This window comes from Anser anser (assembly GCF_964211835.1).
Source record: "Anser anser genome assembly, contig: HAP1_SCAFFOLD_279, whole genome shotgun sequence".
NCBI classification, from domain to species: Eukaryota; Metazoa; Chordata; class Aves; order Anseriformes; family Anatidae; genus Anser; species Anser anser.
The window spans coordinates 87,231-104,334 of record NW_028153994.1 but is presented as its reverse complement, the minus strand read 5'-3'; the positions used below and the strand labels follow the sequence as shown (position 1 = coordinate 104,334).

Below are 17,104 nucleotides of genomic sequence, written 5' to 3'. Positions count from 1 at the left end.
GGTCTCAGAGATGAGGGCACCCTTGGGTGGTAGGGGGTGGGGGGTGTCAGGGTGAGAGCAACCTTGGGTGCTGAGGGGTGGGGTGTGTGTCTCGGGGATGAGGGCGCCCTTGGGGGCTGAGGGGTTAGGGGGGTGGGGGGGTGTCGGGAATGAGGGAGGGCACCCTGGGTGCTAGGGGGTTGGGGGTGGGGGTGGGGTGTCAGGGATGGGGGCACCCTTGTGTGCTGAGGGGGTGGGGGGTTGGGGGGTGTTGGGGATGAGGGCACCCTTGGGTGCTGAGGGGGTGGGGGTGTGTGTCTCGGGGATGAGGGCGCCCTTGGGGGGTGGGGGGTTGGGGGGTGTCGGGGGTGAGGGGCACCCTTGGGTGCTGAGGGGTGGGGTGTGTGTTCTCGGGGATGAGGACACCCTTGGGTGGTAGGGGGTGGGGTGTCGGGGGTGAGAGCACCCTTGGGTGCTGAGGGGGTGGGGGTTGGGGGGTGGGGGGGGGGTGTCTTGGGGATGAGGGCGCCCTTGGGTGGTGGGTGGTGGGGTGTCAGGGGTGAGGGCACCCTTGGGTGCTGGGGGCGGGGGGGGGCAGGGGTGAGACAGACTGGGGGGGGCTCGAATTGGGATCCCCAGGGCATGGGATGGCACCGGTGGGGGGGGGGGAGGGTTGGGGCGGGGGCGGTTTTGGGGTGGGGTGGGTTTTGGGGTGGGGGGTTTTGGGGTGGGGGAGGTTTGGGGCGGGGTGGATGTTTTTGGGGCAGGGGAGGTTTTGGGGTGTGTGGGGGGAGGTTTTTGGGGCGGGGTGGGGGGGTTTTTGGGGCGGGGGGGGTTTTGGGGTGTGTGGGGGGGAGGTTTTCGGGGCGGGGGTGGGGGGGTTTTTGGGGCGGGGGAGGTTTGGGGGGGGGTCCGCTGTGACGCCCCCCCGCCCCCCCCAGGTGATGTTCTGCACGCTGAACACGCACAAGGTGGACATGGAGAAGCTGCTGGGGGGGCAGATCGGCCTCGAGGACTTCATCTTCGCCCACACCAAGGGGCAGCGCAAGGAGGTCGAGGTGCTCAAGTCCGAGGAGGCGCTGGGCCTCACCATCACCGACAACGGCGCCGGCTACGCCTTCATCAAGGTGGGGGACCCCCCGGGGCCCCCCCGCGGGGAGGGACCCCCCTGTGGGGACAGGACCCCCCCCCCGCGGGGACGGGACCCCCCCCGTGCAAACACCCACCCTGTGGGGACGGCCCTGAGGGAAGGGGGGGGATGTGGGGTGCTGGGGATGGCCCCGAGGGTCTTGGGGGGTGTGAGGGTGGTTTTTGGGGGGGGGGGGGCGGGGGGGGGATTGGGGACAGCCCTGGGCATTATGGGGGGGACATGGGGGTGTCCGCTGGTGTTGTGGGGGGACTTGGGGACCCCAAATCCCCCTGGGGCACCGTCTGGACACAGGGGGACCCCAAAACCCCCCTCGGGACCCCAAACCCCCTTGGGCCCCAACTGGACACGGGGGGACCCCAAAACCCTTTCAGTCCCTATCTGGACACAGGGGGGTCCCCAAAACCCACTTCGGACCTCATCTGGGCATACAGGGGGACCCCAACCCCCCCCTCGGGACCCCAAAAGCCCCCTCAAGCCCCATCTAGGCACACAAGGGGACCCCAAAACCCCCTCAGTCCCCATCTAGACACACTGGGGCACCCCAAAACCCCCTTTGGACCCCAAAACCCCTATCTGGACACATGGGGACCCCAAAACCCTCCTCGGGCCACACGGGGGGACCCCAAAACCCCCCTCGGGCCCCATCTGGGCACACGGGGGGACCCCAAAACCTCTCTTGGGACCCCAACCCCCCCCTTTGGGACGCCCAGGGGGACCCCAAAACCCCCTCGAGCCCCACCCAGGGGGCCGTGGGGTCAGGCCCCGGAGTCTGGGGGGGTCTCACTGGGTTCTCCCTGCACCCCGCAGCGGATCAAGGAGGGCAGCGTGATCGACCGGATCCCGGTGATCGGCGTCGGGGACATGATCGAGGCCATCGACGGGCGCAGCCTGGTGGGCGCGCGGCACTTCGAGGTGGCCAAGCTGCTGAAGGAGCTCCCCAAGGGGCGCCCCTTCGCCCTGCGCCTCACCGAGCCCCGCAAAGCCTTCGGTGAGCCCCTACTGGGAGCGCTGGGAGCACTGGGAGCCCCGCCGCGAAGGGCGGGAGGGGCCCTACCCCGTGGGCTTGGGGCTGAGGGGGCGCCCGGGGGGGGGGCTCGGGGAAGGCGCCGGTGGGGGGGGTGCTGCGGGTGGGGACGGGGCCGAGCTGAAATTGGGGGGGCTGTAGCACCCAGGGGACCCCAAAACTCAGGGGTGGGGGCTTAAAGAGGGTTACGTAGCACCCAGGGAACCCCAAAACTGGGGAGGGGGGGCTTATAGAGGGTTGTATAGTACCCAGGGAACCCCAGAACTCAGGGGGGGCTTATAGAGGGCTTCATAGCACCCAGGGGACCCCAAAACCCAAGGGAGGGTATTATAGAGGCTTATATAGCACCCAAGGGACCCCAAAACTCAAAGGGGGTCTTGTAGAGGGCTCCATAGCTCACAGAGGACCCCAAAACGCAGGGGGAGCTTATATACGGCACCCAGGGGACCCCAAAACTCAAGGGGGGTGTTTATAGAGGGTTATGTAGCACCCAAAGGACCCAAAACCCAAGGGGGGTCTTGCAGAGGGTTACGTAGCACCCAAGGGACCCCAGAACTCCAGAGGAGCCTCATGGAGGGCTCCATAGCCCCCAAGGGACCCCAAAACCCTAAGGGGGGGGTTTATAGAGGATTGCATGGCACCCAGGGGACCCCAAAACCCAAGGGGGGGGTTATAGAGGGTTACGTAGTACCCAAGGAACCCCAAAACCCTAAGGCACCCCCGGGGGGGAGACGAGGGGACCCCACGAACCCGGCAGGAAGCCGATCGGGACGGGTCACAGCCCCAAAACCCAAACTGCCGGGGGTCCTCAAACTCGGGGGTGTCACGGGGGACCCCCAAATCCTAACGGGGGGCACCCCGACCTTTTGGGGCACCCCCTTTTTTGCTTCCCCACCCCCCCCCCCCCCGTTTCAGACATGATCAGCCAGCGAGCGTCGGGGGGCAGAGGTGGCGGCACCCAGCTGGGCACCGGCCGGGGCACCCTGCGGCTGCGCGCGCGGGGTCCCGCCACCGTGGAGGAGCAGGTGGGCCACCCTAGGGTGATTTTTTTGGGGCAGGGGACCCCCCTGCACCCAATAACCCCCCCATTTACCCCCCTCCCCCACGCAGCCCTCAGCCTTCGAGAGCGAGCCATCGCCAAGGTGGATGACCTGCTGGAGAGCTACATGGGCATCCGCGACACCGAGCTGGGTGAGCCGGCACCCGTGGGTGCTAGGGAGGGGCAGGGCAGGGCACCCAGGGGTGTGCCCGCACCCAGAGGTGCTGGGGGGGCACCCAGGGGTGTTGAGGGGGGCACCCACCGATCCGGCGCCGGATACGGGGCCGCGCGTGGGACGCTCTCCCCTGGGCTGGGACCTCCTGGGTGCCCTATGGGTGTCGCGTGGGTGCCCCGGGGGGGCTCTTGGGTGCCCCCGGGGTGTCCCTTGGGTGTCCCCTGACTGTCCCCGCGTCCCCGCAGCCGCCACCATGGTGGAGCTGGGCCGGGACGCCCGCGACCCCGACGCGCTGGCGCAGGCGCTGACTCGCAGCTCGGCGACTTCGCCTTCCCCGACGAGTTCGTCTTCGACGTCTGGGGGGCCATCGGCGACGCCAAGGTGGGGCGCTGCTGAGGCCCCCCCCCCAAAAAAAACACCCCACTGGAACCTCAGAACTGCGCCACCCCCTCTCTGCTCCCCCCACTCCTCTTTTTTGGGACCCTCCCGAAGGACCCGGGTGCCCCCACCCCCATTCCAAACCTGTCCCCCCCCCCCCTTTTTAACCAGACCCCCCCCCCCACCCCGCACATGCCTGGGACCGTCACTACACGCTGGGACCCCCCCCGCTGGACCTGGGTGTCCCCCCCCTCAACAGTATCCCCCCAGCTGCTCTACCATGGGCTTGAGGCCCCCCCCCAAATAGGTTTGGGTGCCCCCCCTCCTGGATAGGGACCCTCCCCCCCCCAGTAGCCTGGGACCCTCACATGGGGCTTGGGTGCCCCCATTTTAATGGGACCCCCCCCAGATAGCCTGGGACCCCCCTCAAATAGCCTGGGACATCCCCAAGTGGCCTTGGACCCCCCCCAGGCTGTCCAGGGACGTAAAACACTACCCCCCCCTCCCTTTAGGTTGCCCCCCCCACTTAACCACTACCAGGGGATTTTCCAGCCCCCCCCTCAAACTTAGGGGGCATCCCTCAGAGGTGCCCCCCCCATGACACTGGTGCGCCCCCTCCCCCCCCCCAGGGTGAGCAATGAGGGTCCAGCCTCACTTCCCCCCCCCCCAAAAAAGGGTTTTTATTTGGGGGGGGGGCTGCAGACCGGAGCCACCCTGTGCCCCCCCCCCCCCCCAGTCAGGGTCTGTCCGTTCTGGTGCCAATCTGAGCCTGTCACACACTGTCCCCCCCCCCCACAAAGCGCTGTGTGCCCCCCACCATGCTGTCCCCCCCCCTCCAAGCGCTGTGCCCCCCCCCCTCGACACCCGGGTCTGCCCGTGACCCCCCCATCGCACTGACAACCTCGGGGGGGGTGGGGGGGGGGGCAGCACAACCCCCCCCCCCCCCTTGGTGGCTCTGTCCCCTGGTGGGAGCTATGGGGGGGGGGGGCAGGGGGGGCGCTCACTGTGTCCTCTGGAGCTTTGGGGGGGGTCACGGCCCCCCCCGGGGGCCTATTTTTGTATTTTACATGTAAAGTGACTTTAACATAAAATAGGGAGAAATTGGGAATGCTCGGCGCTTCTGGGAGTGTTTTGGGGGGGGCGGCGTGGGGACGTTTGGGGGGGACGTGGGGACATTGAGGGGGTGGGGGTGTTTCGGGGGGGACGTTTGGGGGGGTGTGGGGACATTGAGGGGGTGGGGGTGTTTCGGGGGGGACGTTTTGGGGGTGGTTGGGGACGTTTTGGGGGTGGTTGGGGACGTTTTGGGGGTGATTGGGGACGTTTTGGGGGGACATGCGGGCGCTTTGGGGGGGCATGGGGAGGTTTTGGGGGGTGATTGGGGACGTTTAGGGGGGGATGTGGGGACATTTGGGGGGGGACATGGGGACATTGGGGGAGAGCTGGGGGGGGGGGGCTCTCCTCGAGCCCAGCTGCGCTGGGGAGGGACCTGTGGGGTCCTTGGGGAGGGCTGGGGGGGGGAACAGGGTTGGGGTCGGGGTCAGGGTCGGGGTCAGGGTTGCATTTGGGGTCAGGGTTGGGGTCAGGGTTTCATTTGGGGTCAGGGTCGCATTTGGGGTCGGGGTCAGCCCAGTTTGGCTTGAAGCTGTTTTTGGGGCTTAAGGTTGTGTTTATGGCGTGCTTTAGGGTCGGGGCAGGTTTAGGGTTAGCGACGGGGTTGGCAGTGGGCTTATCTCGGGGTTCGGTCAGCGTGGTGTTTTCCTGGCGGGGTTCTGGGGTTGGCTCGGGGGCACCTTACGCTTCAGGTTTGGGTTGGGACCGGCTTTGGGTTATTTCTCTCTGGGGCACGGCTGGCTTTCGGGTGCGGTTTGGGAGCGGGGATGGGGCTCGGGTTGGCTTTTGGGGCCGGTCTCCCTCCCTCATTGTTCCCGATGCTTCTCCCGGGGCCAGAATCGGGCTTTTGGGGTTGAAACGGGCTCTGATGGAAGCTCGAAGCTTCCAGCAGCGGGACTTCCACGTGAACTGGCCGAAAGCGTTGAGTTTCTGGAACGTCTCAAAAAAAAAAAAAAAAAAAGCGGTGGGGAAGAGGGGAGAGCTCGTTCATTTCCCAAAGCCCCGGATTTCAATGTCGAGCCGCCCCTTTCCCTGGGCAGCACGTCCGGAGGAGCTCCGCACCGCGGTCGTCGGCCCGTTTGTATCATTTCCGCGAGAAAAATAATAATCAGCCTGAATACAAAATTCTGCAGAAGTCTGAGACTGTCGGTCCTGTGGGGAATCTCCGGTGGGCGGTGCCGAGGTCCCAGTGGGATTGAGGGGGCTGCGGGGAGGGCGGTGAGGAAGAGGAGGGCGAAGCCTCACGGCCAGGCTTGAGCCCAGGCTGTGGAAGGAGCAGAGAAGAGCTGAGTGCCGGAGTCCCCGAGTAATTTGGGGGTGGTGGCGACCTCAAAGAAAGAAGATATTTGGAGCAGAAACAGGGCCAGGATTTGGGGACGGCACAAGAACGGATGTTCGTAGGGGGAAGAGGGCGTCAAAATAAGGCTGGAAGCGAGTTCGGGAGCAGGGTCCCTGGTGAGCAGTGGGCTTTTGGGGGAACTCGGGCATCGACAAGCCCCTGGGATCACAGAATTACAGAATCCCAGAGTAATTAGGGTTGGAAAAGCCCGCCGGGATCCTCCGGTCCAACCACCAATGTCACCACTAAACCACGTCCCCAAGCACCGCGTCCAAGCTTCATTTTTAAAGCAGCGCCCAGCGAGGCCGGGGAGGCATCGGCGAAGCCAGGGAGATGGGAACCCCCCCCGTGAGGCTGGGGAGAGGGACGGGGAGGGGGGAGGATCGGTAAGGAGGTGGCAAAGCCCCCGGAGGGACCCGTTAAGACTTTCAGAAACCTCCAAGTTTGCTTCTGACTTCAACCTCCTGAGAGCTCTCTTCGGCTCCCTCTCGGTGTCTGCACAAATGAGCCGGGGCACTCGTTAAAACAGAAGTCCTAATTAGCCACGATGCCGGCCGTAATTGTCTTCAAGTCTTGCGTGGCCAATTGGGGAAATGTTGGGTGGAATGAATAAGGGAAGATTTCAGTGGCTAGCTAAGGAAAAGTGGCTCTCTGCCTTTTTTAGGTTTTATTTTTCAGCTTAAGGAATCAGTGAAGCCAATAGTCCCTGATATCGATCCAGAAGGTCTCCTACCGGAGCTCACAGACCTGGAAAAGGAAAAGGAAAAGGAAAAGGAAAAGGAAAAGGAAAAGGAAAAGGAAAAGGAAAAGGAAAAGGAAAAGGAACAGGAACAGGAACAGGAAAAGGAGGTTCCTCACCGTCAGAAAACGGATGGCCACTGAACCCCCTTTTCTCTTCCCAGCCACCCAGGACTCAGATCTCAAATCTTTCCATTTTCTACTGTGGTCTGTAGCTGAGTGTCACAGCTCCTTTGCCTCATTCCCCCCCCCCCTTTTTTTTTTTTGTGACATTTTGCCACATGCATCCAGCCCACACCATGACAAAAAAACGAACAATTTTTGTGTCAGGCTCAGCACCCCCCCCGAGCACTCACTGCACGGCATTGTGCGTGCTAATCCTCGCTCTGCCCCAATTTTTTAATCCCCGGGGGATTGGGGACGACGTGAAACAGCCCTGGCCCAAGCGCTGATCCGTGACAGATAAGCACTGAAATACCCTCGGGACACGGTGCTGCTGATCGGATTTGGGCCTGAGGGTGCTGGCAATTTCCCACACGCTTTATCTATATATCTATATATCTATATATCTATATATCTATATATCTATATATCTATCTATCTATCTATCTATCTATCTATCTATCTATCTATCTATATATATCTGTATATCTATATATATCTATATATATCTATGCATCTGTGTATCTATATCTATGTATCTATATATCTATATATCTATATTTATCTTAATACCCTCTATCCGGTCCCTATCTCACCGGTTCGCTGAGAAATAAACCGTGGGAGTTGGCGGCAGATGTCTTACTACGGTCAAGGTGCGCAACGTCCCCTGTCCCCCTTGTGCACATTGTGTCACAGAAGGCAGTTAGGAATTCCCTTCCTTCATCGAATTAGATCATCTAATTGTTGGAACTGGATGATATTTGAGGTCTCTCATAACCCAAACCATGATTTTATGATTCTAGATCCCCCCGCCATGGGCAGGGACACCTTCCCCTAGACCAGGCTGCCCCCAGCCCCATCCAACTTGGCCTTGGGCACCCACAGCTCCGCTGGGCGACACCCCAGTGCCTCAGCACCCTCGTAAGAAATTATTTCTTCCTCAAGTCTAATCTAAATCTGCCCTGTTTTAGTTTACAACCCTTATTCCTTGTCCTATCACTACTCTCCCTGACAGAGTCCCTCTCCAGCCTTCCCGTAGCCCCTCTTGAGGGGAAGGCCGCCATCAGGCGTCCCCGGCGTCTCCTCCAGAAATCACCAATCCCGTCCCAATTCAGCAGATGTTTTTAGTTTCTACATCCACCTCCATGCTTGTCTGGAAGATGGGAACAACATCGCTGTTTTCCAGACACGAGGAACCTCCTCGGTCGCTGGCCTTTCCAAGATGGCCGAGGGCGCTGAGGGCCCGCAGGCCTCGATGGCCTCTGCAGCCTCACCCGGGGCTTCCACCCACCCCGACCCCCGCCTGTGGGTCCCGTTTAAGCTCAGTTTGGGGTTTCCAGTCCTTGACGGGCATGTTTTGTAGAAGAGCTGGTTCCTAGCCATGGCCACGCTCGTGGCTGGTCGTGGATCCTGCCCGCAGGCTGACTTCCCAGCCTTGGCCATCGTGGGGCCCAATGTGGGCCTAAAGATTGACTTTTTGGGCCCAGACCTGCCTGCTGACCTGGGCTGTTGGTTGAGCCTGGCTTCTGTCCCCATTTCTGCCCTGCTCACCTCACTCAGGCACCTTGGTCATGGCCAGGGAGGCTACTGTCCTGGCGGCCACTTTGCCCCCCTTGGCTCCCATCCCCTGGGGAAGAGACGGCCCTCCTGTCTCCCTCGTAGCTTACACAGCAAGGGGAGATGTGTCATGTTGTCATTCTAGTTTTTATTTTGTTTTACTAAACCTCTAGTGGTCTCCTTTGCAGTCTATGATTATAACCCCATGACAGATTTAAATAGGATTGAACCCGGTGCTCTGGAAAATCCCCCTGCCTTTGGCTTGTCCCACAGCTGTGACCAGAACTGCGAGAGAAACCTGAGCCTTGGCCCCGTGGTGTTGGAAGGGTGCTGCCAAAGCAGAAAATCTTGAATGTGTACGTGGCTATGTAAGGTTAATCACCCCTCCTCGACCACCAGCAACCTTTGCCGATGGTGCCTGCACCAGAGTTTGAACCCAAGTTGTCCTGGTCTGGCTTGAGACGTTCTGCTCCACCTTCTGGAGGGGGGCATGGGTGGTATTTTGATTTTCTATGCCTCTGTGGAGCACAAGTCCTATGAGGAGCAGCTGAGGGAACTGGGGGTGTTTAGCCTGGAGAAGGGGAGGCTCAGGGCAGACCTCACTGATCTCTACAGCTGCCTGAAAGGAAGGTGCGGGGAGCTGGGGAGTCGGTCTTCTCTCACAGGTAACCAGTGACAGGACCAGAGGGAATGGTCCCAAGTTGCGCCAGGGGAGGTTCAGGTTGGAAATGAGGAGACATTTCTTCTCGGAAAGAGCAGTCAGGCGTTGGGACGGGTTGCCCAGGGAGGTGGTGGAGTCACCGTCCCTGGGGGTGTTCGAGGAAAGGTTGGACGTGGTGCCTGGGGACATGGTTTGGTGGGTGACATCGGTGGTAGGGGGACGGTTGGACCTTGGATCTCGGAGGTCTTTTCCAACCCTAATAATTCCATGATCCTATAGGCACTGCCAGTAATATGGTAAGGGGGAAGCCTCTCCTAGCCACTGCTTTGGGAAAAAAAAAAAAAAAAAATGTCCTGAGACTATCTGCAGTCACTGGGTGCCTTCTGCACTGCTCAGTGACGTTTCCTCCCTTCAGACCTCAAGGAAAAATGACTTTTTAAATTTCTTTTTGAAGTGTTTGAGGATTCTGGCCAGAACAAGTGCATGGCTTTCATATGGGAGCTGATGAAATGGAAAGAAAAAACAAAACAAAAACCAAACGTAGCAACCAAACAACAACAACGCCAAACAACTTGCCCAACCCCTGCGGAGGACTGCATTTACCAGCTGCTCCTGGGAAAACGGCAGCTACCTCCCTCGTTCATGACAGCACACGTACTACGGTGGCAAAATGGGGCCAAGTGGGAATTTCGTGGAAAACCTGTTCTTCTGTAAAATCCAGCAGATTTTACTCTGCTGTAAAATCAAAGCTCACGATGAGGAGACACTTCTGCTCCTCCAAGTACTGCTTCAGCGTCGCTCTTGAAAGTCCTTTGCAGCAGCTCTGCTTTGGGAAACAGCTCCATCTACTTGCAGCATCATTTTATTATGGGATTTACTCAACCCTCTTGTGACTGGGGGCTCCCATGCCTCCAAAGGCCATCAGGAGAAAGGAGGGCCCTCACCACGGCCAGGATTGGTTGGAGGAGATGTGGGGAAAGGCAAAGCATGAAAAGAAGAAGAAAGCATCGGGCACGCCAGAGAAACCAGTGACAGAGTGCACCAGCATCCTCTGACTGCTGGCAGGGAAAGACTGGGGCACACCACACCTTCCGGTGCCCCTCTGCACCCCGAAGTGATGCCCAAAACTCTTTTAAGTCCTTAAGCCAAGGACTTTTCAACCTCTTGTGCTGCCCGACCAGCCAGGAGGCCGCGGGTGCACAAGAAGCTGCGAGGGGATACAGCAGAGCCAACCTGGCCAAAGGGATATCCCACACCATGGGACATCATTGTTATTATTATCCCTTCGTTTTCTGTCCTATTAAATGGTCTTTATCTCAACCCACAAGTTTTTAGCTTTGTTTTTTTAGCACCTAAGTGTGACTCTGGGTTAAACCACAAGCTTTTACCTCTGTTTTTTATCACCTAAGTGTGACTCTGGGATAAACCTCAACCTTTTACCTCCGTTTTTTATCACCTAAGTGTGATACTTGGGTGATTCCGGGTTAAACCACCGCAGTTGCCAAGAGTATTCGCATTCTAAATACCAACACAGTGCTGTGGCAGCTGCCAGGAAGAAAAGTCACCCTATCCCAGCCAACAGCAGGACACAGGGAAAGGCAGAGGAGGGTGTTCCTGACCTCCAGTCACCGTCTTTCGCTTTCTATTCTTTTTCCTCCCTGTAATTTCCCAGAACAGGCAGAGAAGGGCTGGACAAAGGCACGGGATATAAGGCAGCCCAGCGCCCACGGTGCTGCAGAGCTGCTGCAGTCCCGAGAAGGTGAAGGTGAGTCCCGTCCCCATCGCCCTGTCCCCAACCCCACGCAGGCAGCTATGGGCAGGGGGCACGGGAAAGGGATCCCACGGACCCCAGCAAGCTGAAGAGCTCCCTGCCAGGGGGAGGATGGAGAGGTCCAGAGGTTGGCTCCATCTTTGCTCCGGGATGGAGCAAAGGGAGCAGGGGGCTGGGAGCCTGTGTGCAACCCCCCAGTGCCTGCCCCCAGCTTGGACCCTTTGGGGGGATCGGGCACGAAGCAGATCTTCATGAGCTCCCTGAAGCTTCAGCCTGGAAGGGGCAAAAAGAGGAGGTACGGAGGGAGGAAGCTAGGGCATCCTTTCTGCTTGGCTCGGAGAAATGGAGTCGGGTGAAGATATCCCTGGGGTGGGGTGCTAACCAGCTAACCAGCCCGTCTCCCCTGCAGACTGCGTGGCTGTGAGCAATGGCATCCCAAACCCGGATGCCGGAGCCCATCTGCCTCATCAAGAATGAGAAGGGGAAGGGGCTCGTGGTCCAGCCGGAGGCCCTGTTGCTGCTGTCAGGGATCACACAGCCCATGGTGGTGGTGGCCATCGCCGGGCCGTACCGCAGCGGCAAGTCCTACCTCCTGAACAGGCTGGCGGGGCAGAGGAGAGGTAAGGGAAGGGGACAAGATGTGCACATCCCCTGGCCTGGCCGAGGTGCTCGGCTTCTCCTGCTCGGTATTTCACGCTGTTGAGGCTCTTTGTACCCACAGGTTTCGCCCTGGGCTCCAGCGTGCAGGCGCAAACCAAAGGAATCTGGATGTGGTGCATGCCTCACCCCTGCAAGCCCGGACACACGCTGGTGCTGCTGGACACTGAAGGGCTGGGAGACACTGAGAAGGTGGGGGAGAAGGAGGGGCTTCCCTCGGGCCTGGGCTTTCTGGGTTTAGTCCCTTCCACAAAGGAGCCTCTTCTGGAACCGGAGCTGTCCCCGTGGGGCAGAAAGCCCGGGGAGCGAGGAGAGGGCTGGCGGGGCGGACAAGCTGCCAAATTCCTCTGCTTCACTGGCAAACGGCATCAGAGCAGGACCGGGGAGCTCAGGGAGCGTGTTGTGGGACCCTGAGAGTGAAAGAACTGAGGATAGAGAGATGTAGGAAGCCCTGGAGATGCTGTGGGTCTCCCCAGGGGATGGTTTTGCCATGGGATGCTGGCTGGCAGCACTCAGGGTCCGGGTATTTGGGCTCGTGCCTGAAGGGGTCTTGCACAGGGCTGCTGGATAAGATGAGAACCTGGGGTCGTTGTTCCAGGGCGACACCAAGAATGACACGTGGATCTTCGTGCTGGCCGTGCTGCTCTCCAGCACCCTGATCTACAACAGCAAGGGCACCATTGACCAGCAGGCCCTGGACAACCTGCAGTATCCTTTGGGTGGGGGCACACGGGATGCCCCCTGCTCCCTGCCTGGGGGCCACAGGGATCCCACATCCCAGATCCTTGTGTGGGGAGAGGAAACCTCCCAGTGGTGCCCAGGGACCTGCTCCATGTCCCCGGGGCTTTTCTCCCTCCTCCTGGTGGGACCGGGCTGGCCTCTGTCCCTGAAAAGGCTCCACCAGTGCTCACAAAGTGCCAAGTGCTCGCGGGCCGGGGGTGCCGCTGTGTTCAGAGCTGAGGTCCCTGCTTCCTTAGCCAGCTCCCCAGGTACGTGCTGAAGCTGACAGAGTACGTCCAGGTGAAAACAGCACCCGAGGAGGCAGAAGATGAGCAGCCGGGTTTGGACAGACGTGCCCCGTTCTTCCCAAACTTCGTCTGGGCCGTCCGGGATTTCACGCTGCAGCTGGAGGTGGACGGGAAGGAAATCTCCGAGGACGAATACCTGGAGAACGCGTTGAAGTTGAAGGATGGTAGGGGAGCGGTGCTGTGCTGCTGGACGCATCCAGCCCCGGACACAGCTGCGGTGGAAGACACTGCGAGCCTGAGCCCCGAGGGCTTTTTCTGGCCCTTCTCACCCCACAGGGAGCAGCCAGGAGGCCCAGAAATACAACCGGCTGCGGGAATGCATCCACCAGCTCTTCCCGGAGCGCAAGTGCTTCGTTTTCGACCAGCCAGCCAGGAGGAGGGACCTGCCCCACTTGGAGGAGCTCCCGGACGTGGTGTTCGACCCTGAATTCCAGCAGCAGGTGGAGAGATTCTGCAGCTACATCAGGCAGAATTGTCTTCCCAAGACCATCCCTGGTGGCCACAAGATAACGGGGAGCAGTGAGTACTGATGTCCAGAGGGTCCAGGCCCTTGGGATTGTGTCGGGACAAGGCTCAGATGCAGAGCAAAATGCTGCTGGGGGGGGGGGGGGGCGGGGGGCACAGACACGTTTTTTGTGCCGGCTATGGCGCTTACCTCTGAGTTTGGAGCTCTTAGCTGTTGCGTGTGGCTGGAAAAGAGCTAGAAAAAGAAGCTCGGGGCTGCGAGGGGATCCTGGCAGCGGGGATAGGGCAGGACCCCGGTCATTTTGGTCGTGCTGCACATCTGTCACCCCTCCCCGGCAGGGCTGGGGACCCTGGTGGTGAGCTACGTGAAGGCCATCCAGAGCGGGGCCGTGCCGTGCCTGGAGAACGCGGTGCTGGCCCTGGCAGAGATCGAAAACTCGGAGGCGGTGAAGGAGGCCGTGGCCTTGTACCGGGGTCAGATGGAGCAGGGGCTGCCCACGGAGACCACCCAGGAGCTGCTGGAGCTGCACGCACGGTGTGAGGAGGAGGCGATGAGGCTCTTCATGGCGCGGGCCTTCGCGGAGAGCAGGGAGCGGTTCCAGGCAGAGCTCACGGTAGGTGCTCCGCACCTCGGCCGGGATCCCCCCGGGGTAACTGTCACCCCTAGCCTGGGGGGAGCAGTGTAGTCCCTGCTGGCCAGGCCAGTGCTGTGCCCTCTAATCATAGAAACATTAGGGTAGGAGAAGGCCTCTAGGGTCATCTGGTCCAACCACCCCCCCTACCACCGATGTCACCCACTAAACCATGTCCCCAAGCACCACGTCCAACCTTCCCTTGAACACCCCCAGGGACGGTGACTCCACCACCTCCCTGGGCAACCCGTCCCAACGCCTGACTGCTCTTCCTGAGAAGAAATGTCTCCTCATTTCCAACCTGAACCTCCCCTGATGCAACTTGAGGCCATTCCCTCTGGTCCTGTCACTGGTTACCTGTGAGCAGAGGCCGACCCCCAGCTCCCCACACCTTCCTTTCAGGGAGTTGTAGAGAGCAATAAGGTCTGCCCTGAGCCTCCTCTTCTCCAGACTGAACACCCCCAGTTCCCTCAGCTGCTCCTCACAGGACTTGCGCTCCAGGCCCTTTACCAGCCTCGTAGCCCTTCTCTGGACACGCTCCAGGGCTTCGATGTCCTTCTGGTAGTGAGGGGCCCAAAGCTGAACCCAGCACTTGAGGTATGGCCTCACCAGGGGACTATCACCTCCCTGGTCCTGCTGGCCACACTGTCCCTGAGACAAGCCAGGATGCCGTTGGCCTTCTTGGCCACCTGGGCACACTGCTGGCTCATTTTTGGGCGAGCATCCACCAACACCCCCAATCCTTTTCCTCTGCATAGCTTTCTAGCCACTCTGCCCCAAAACCTGTAGCGTTTCTCTGCCCCAAAACCTGTAGCATTGCATGGGGTTGTTGTGGCCCAAGTACAGGACCCGGCACTTGGCCTTGTTGAACCTCATCCCACTGACCTCTGCCCATCGATCCAACCTGTCCAGGTCCCTCTGCGGGGCCTTCCTACCCTCCAGCAGAGCGACACTTCACCCCATCTTGGTGTCATCTGCAAACTTACTGAGGGTGCACTCCATTCCCTTGTCCAAGCCATCCATAAAGATATTAACGAGGATGGGCCCAACACCGACCCCTGGGGAACACCACTGGTGACCAGTCGCCAGCTGGATGGTCGTACGTTCAAGAAGACCTGTTCCATCACCTTCCCCGGCACCGAGGTCAGGCTGACGGGCCTGTAGGTCCCCGGGTCCTCCTTATGACCCTTCTTATAGATGGGTGTCCCGTTAACGAGTCTCCAGGGCCCTCCCCAGATGACCATGACCGCTGATAGATGGTGGAGAGCGGCCCAGCAATCCCATCGCCAACTCCCTCAGCACCCTCAGGTGGATCCCATCTGGCCCCATGGACTTGGCCAGGTGGAGCAGCAGGTCCCCAACCTGAACTGTGGGGGTGGTTCTTCTGCCCCCGTCTCAGACTTCCAGGATGGGAGGCTGAATACCCCGAGGATAAGTGGTCTGGCTAGTAAAGAAGGCGTTAAGAACCTCAACCTTTTCCTTATCCTCAGTAGTCATGTTCCCCCCTGCATCCAGTAAAGAATGGAGATTCTCCTTGGACTTCCTCTTGCCATTAATATATTTATACAAACATTTTTTATGAAATATATTTATAAAAACATTTCTGGGCTTTAGGTTCTTTGCTAATGGTTGGTTTTATAAGACACCAGGCCTGACAGTAATACGCGGGAAAGGTTTATCTCATGGGGGTTCTGGGTGCTGGGACAGGAGTTAGTGTCCCTGTCTGCAGCCCATGGGGGCTTCACCTCCCCACTGATCACCCCACAGGCTGCAGATCCCCATTTCCATGCCAGCCTGGCTTTATTCTCACACACGGAACTGTAGGGCTTGGAAGGGACCTCGAGAATCAAAGCAGGTTCCCTAGAGCAGGTTGCCCAGGTATGCGTCCAGATAGATCTTGAACATCTCCATGGGGAAGAAAACTCCACAACCTCCCTGGGCAGCCTGTTCCAGCGCTCAACAGGCCTTTTTTTTTTTTTTTTTTTTTTTTTTTTTTTTGCCTAGTTTGAGAGTGGTGGAGGCCACTCGGCCTGGGCTGATGCCTTCCCTCGGTGTCCTTCTGCACAGGTCCAATTAGAGGCACTAAAGGATCATTTCTGGATCCAGAACGAGCGGACATCCCACAAGAAGTGCATGGCCGCCCTCCAGGAGCTCTTCCAGGACTTGGACAGACAGATCAACGACGGGGTCTACTTCGTGTCGGGGGGCTACCAGCTCTTCCAAAGCGACCAGCAGGCACTGGTGGAGCGATACCGGGCACTGCCTGGCAAGGGGGTGAAGGTAGGAACATGAGGAGCTACCTGGCGAGGGCAGAGGATCCAAGTCCCACCGCCCTCTCCCAAAAAACCAGGCGCCCGGAGCTGCTGCTTCACCCCTTCACTCCTGCCCTCCCCTTGGCCTTGCAGGCAGATGCTGCGCTGCAGGATTTCCTCCAGAAGAGAGAGCCTATGGCCAGAACCATCCTCAAAGTCGACCGTGAGCTGACGGAGAAGGAAGAGCAGATAAAAAGTAATTTTGGGGCTGGAGAAATGCCACTGCCTGGAGAGGGACTGGCACGGCAGGGAGGGACAGTACTCCTTGGGGGCCTGGGGCTCATCTCCTGCCTTTGAGACATCTCTGCTTCTCTCTCAACAGATCTGAAAGCCGAGTATGAGAGAGCTGAGCAGGAGAGAGAGGCTGAGAGGAAGAGGGAGGCTGAGAGGGAGGCCGAAAACCTAAAGAAGTTGTTGAAGAAGGTACTCAGAGATGGAAAGCCTCGTCGGAGAAAGCAGCGGAAGGAGAAAGAGAGTACGAACAACCAGCAATCAAAGGTACCATGGCAGAGAGGACGTGCCCAGAGCTGTGGCTGGCAGGCAGGAATGGCGATGGGGGCCCACGTGGCTCCCTCCCGTTGCTTCTTGGCCCCCTTGCACTGCAGACACCATGCAGGAAGGCCTTGGGCTTGCTGACAACCCGACTGTCTTCACAGGACCAGAACGAGAAGTCCACAAGTGGCTCCGAGAAGAACAACCCTGGGGATCAGCAGAATTCCAACCCCGATGGCAACCCGTGGATTGAGCTTTTGAACAAAATGTTTGAGATTCTTTTAAAATGGTTATTTCCCTGGCCTAAGTGATGAGATCATGATGGCTTTCTTTAGAAGCTGTGCAGAAACAAAGTAAAAGAGCTGTGTAGTGTGCTTCTCGTTCCCAAGTACAATTCTGCTAAACTCTGCAAGTCCTTGCTGCAAGGGACAGGGT

General features: G+C 59.4%; 2 protein-coding genes across 3 annotated transcripts; both read left to right on the top strand.

Moving 5' to 3' along the window:
- The first annotated feature begins 892 nt into the window (after positions 1–892).
- On the top strand, positions 893–4,853 carry LOC310890990 (PDZ domain-containing protein GIPC1-like). Its single transcript, XM_083853292.1, is given in 7 exon segments — positions 893–1,106; positions 1,937–2,117; positions 3,069–3,178; positions 3,264–3,272; positions 3,278–3,344; positions 3,613–3,669; positions 3,672–4,853. Coding segments are annotated over 7 exon segments (699 nt in total). The 5' UTR covers positions 893–923; the 3' UTR covers positions 3,764–4,853.
- A 6,077-nt stretch (positions 4,854–10,930) lies between these two features.
- Positions 10,931–17,043, top strand: GBP1 (guanylate binding protein 1). 2 transcript variants are annotated; one of them, XM_083853303.1, is made up of 11 exons: positions 10,931–11,077; positions 11,493–11,703; positions 11,805–11,932; positions 12,339–12,448; positions 12,730–12,932; positions 13,045–13,287; positions 13,573–13,847; positions 15,933–16,145; positions 16,271–16,373; positions 16,500–16,675; positions 16,834–17,043. In XM_083853303.1, the coding sequence occupies exons 2-11, from the start codon at positions 11,511–11,513 to the stop codon at positions 16,978–16,980; spliced, it is 1,791 nt and encodes a 596-aa protein (XP_083709429.1). In that variant the 5' UTR covers positions 10,931–11,077; positions 11,493–11,510; the 3' UTR covers positions 16,981–17,043. The 2 variants fall into 2 exon arrangements, with proteins under 2 accessions (XP_083709429.1, XP_083709430.1); XM_083853304.1 differs by lacking the exon at positions 10,931–11,077 and adding an exon at positions 11,158–11,378.
- Positions 17,044–17,104: the final 61 nt, after the last annotated feature.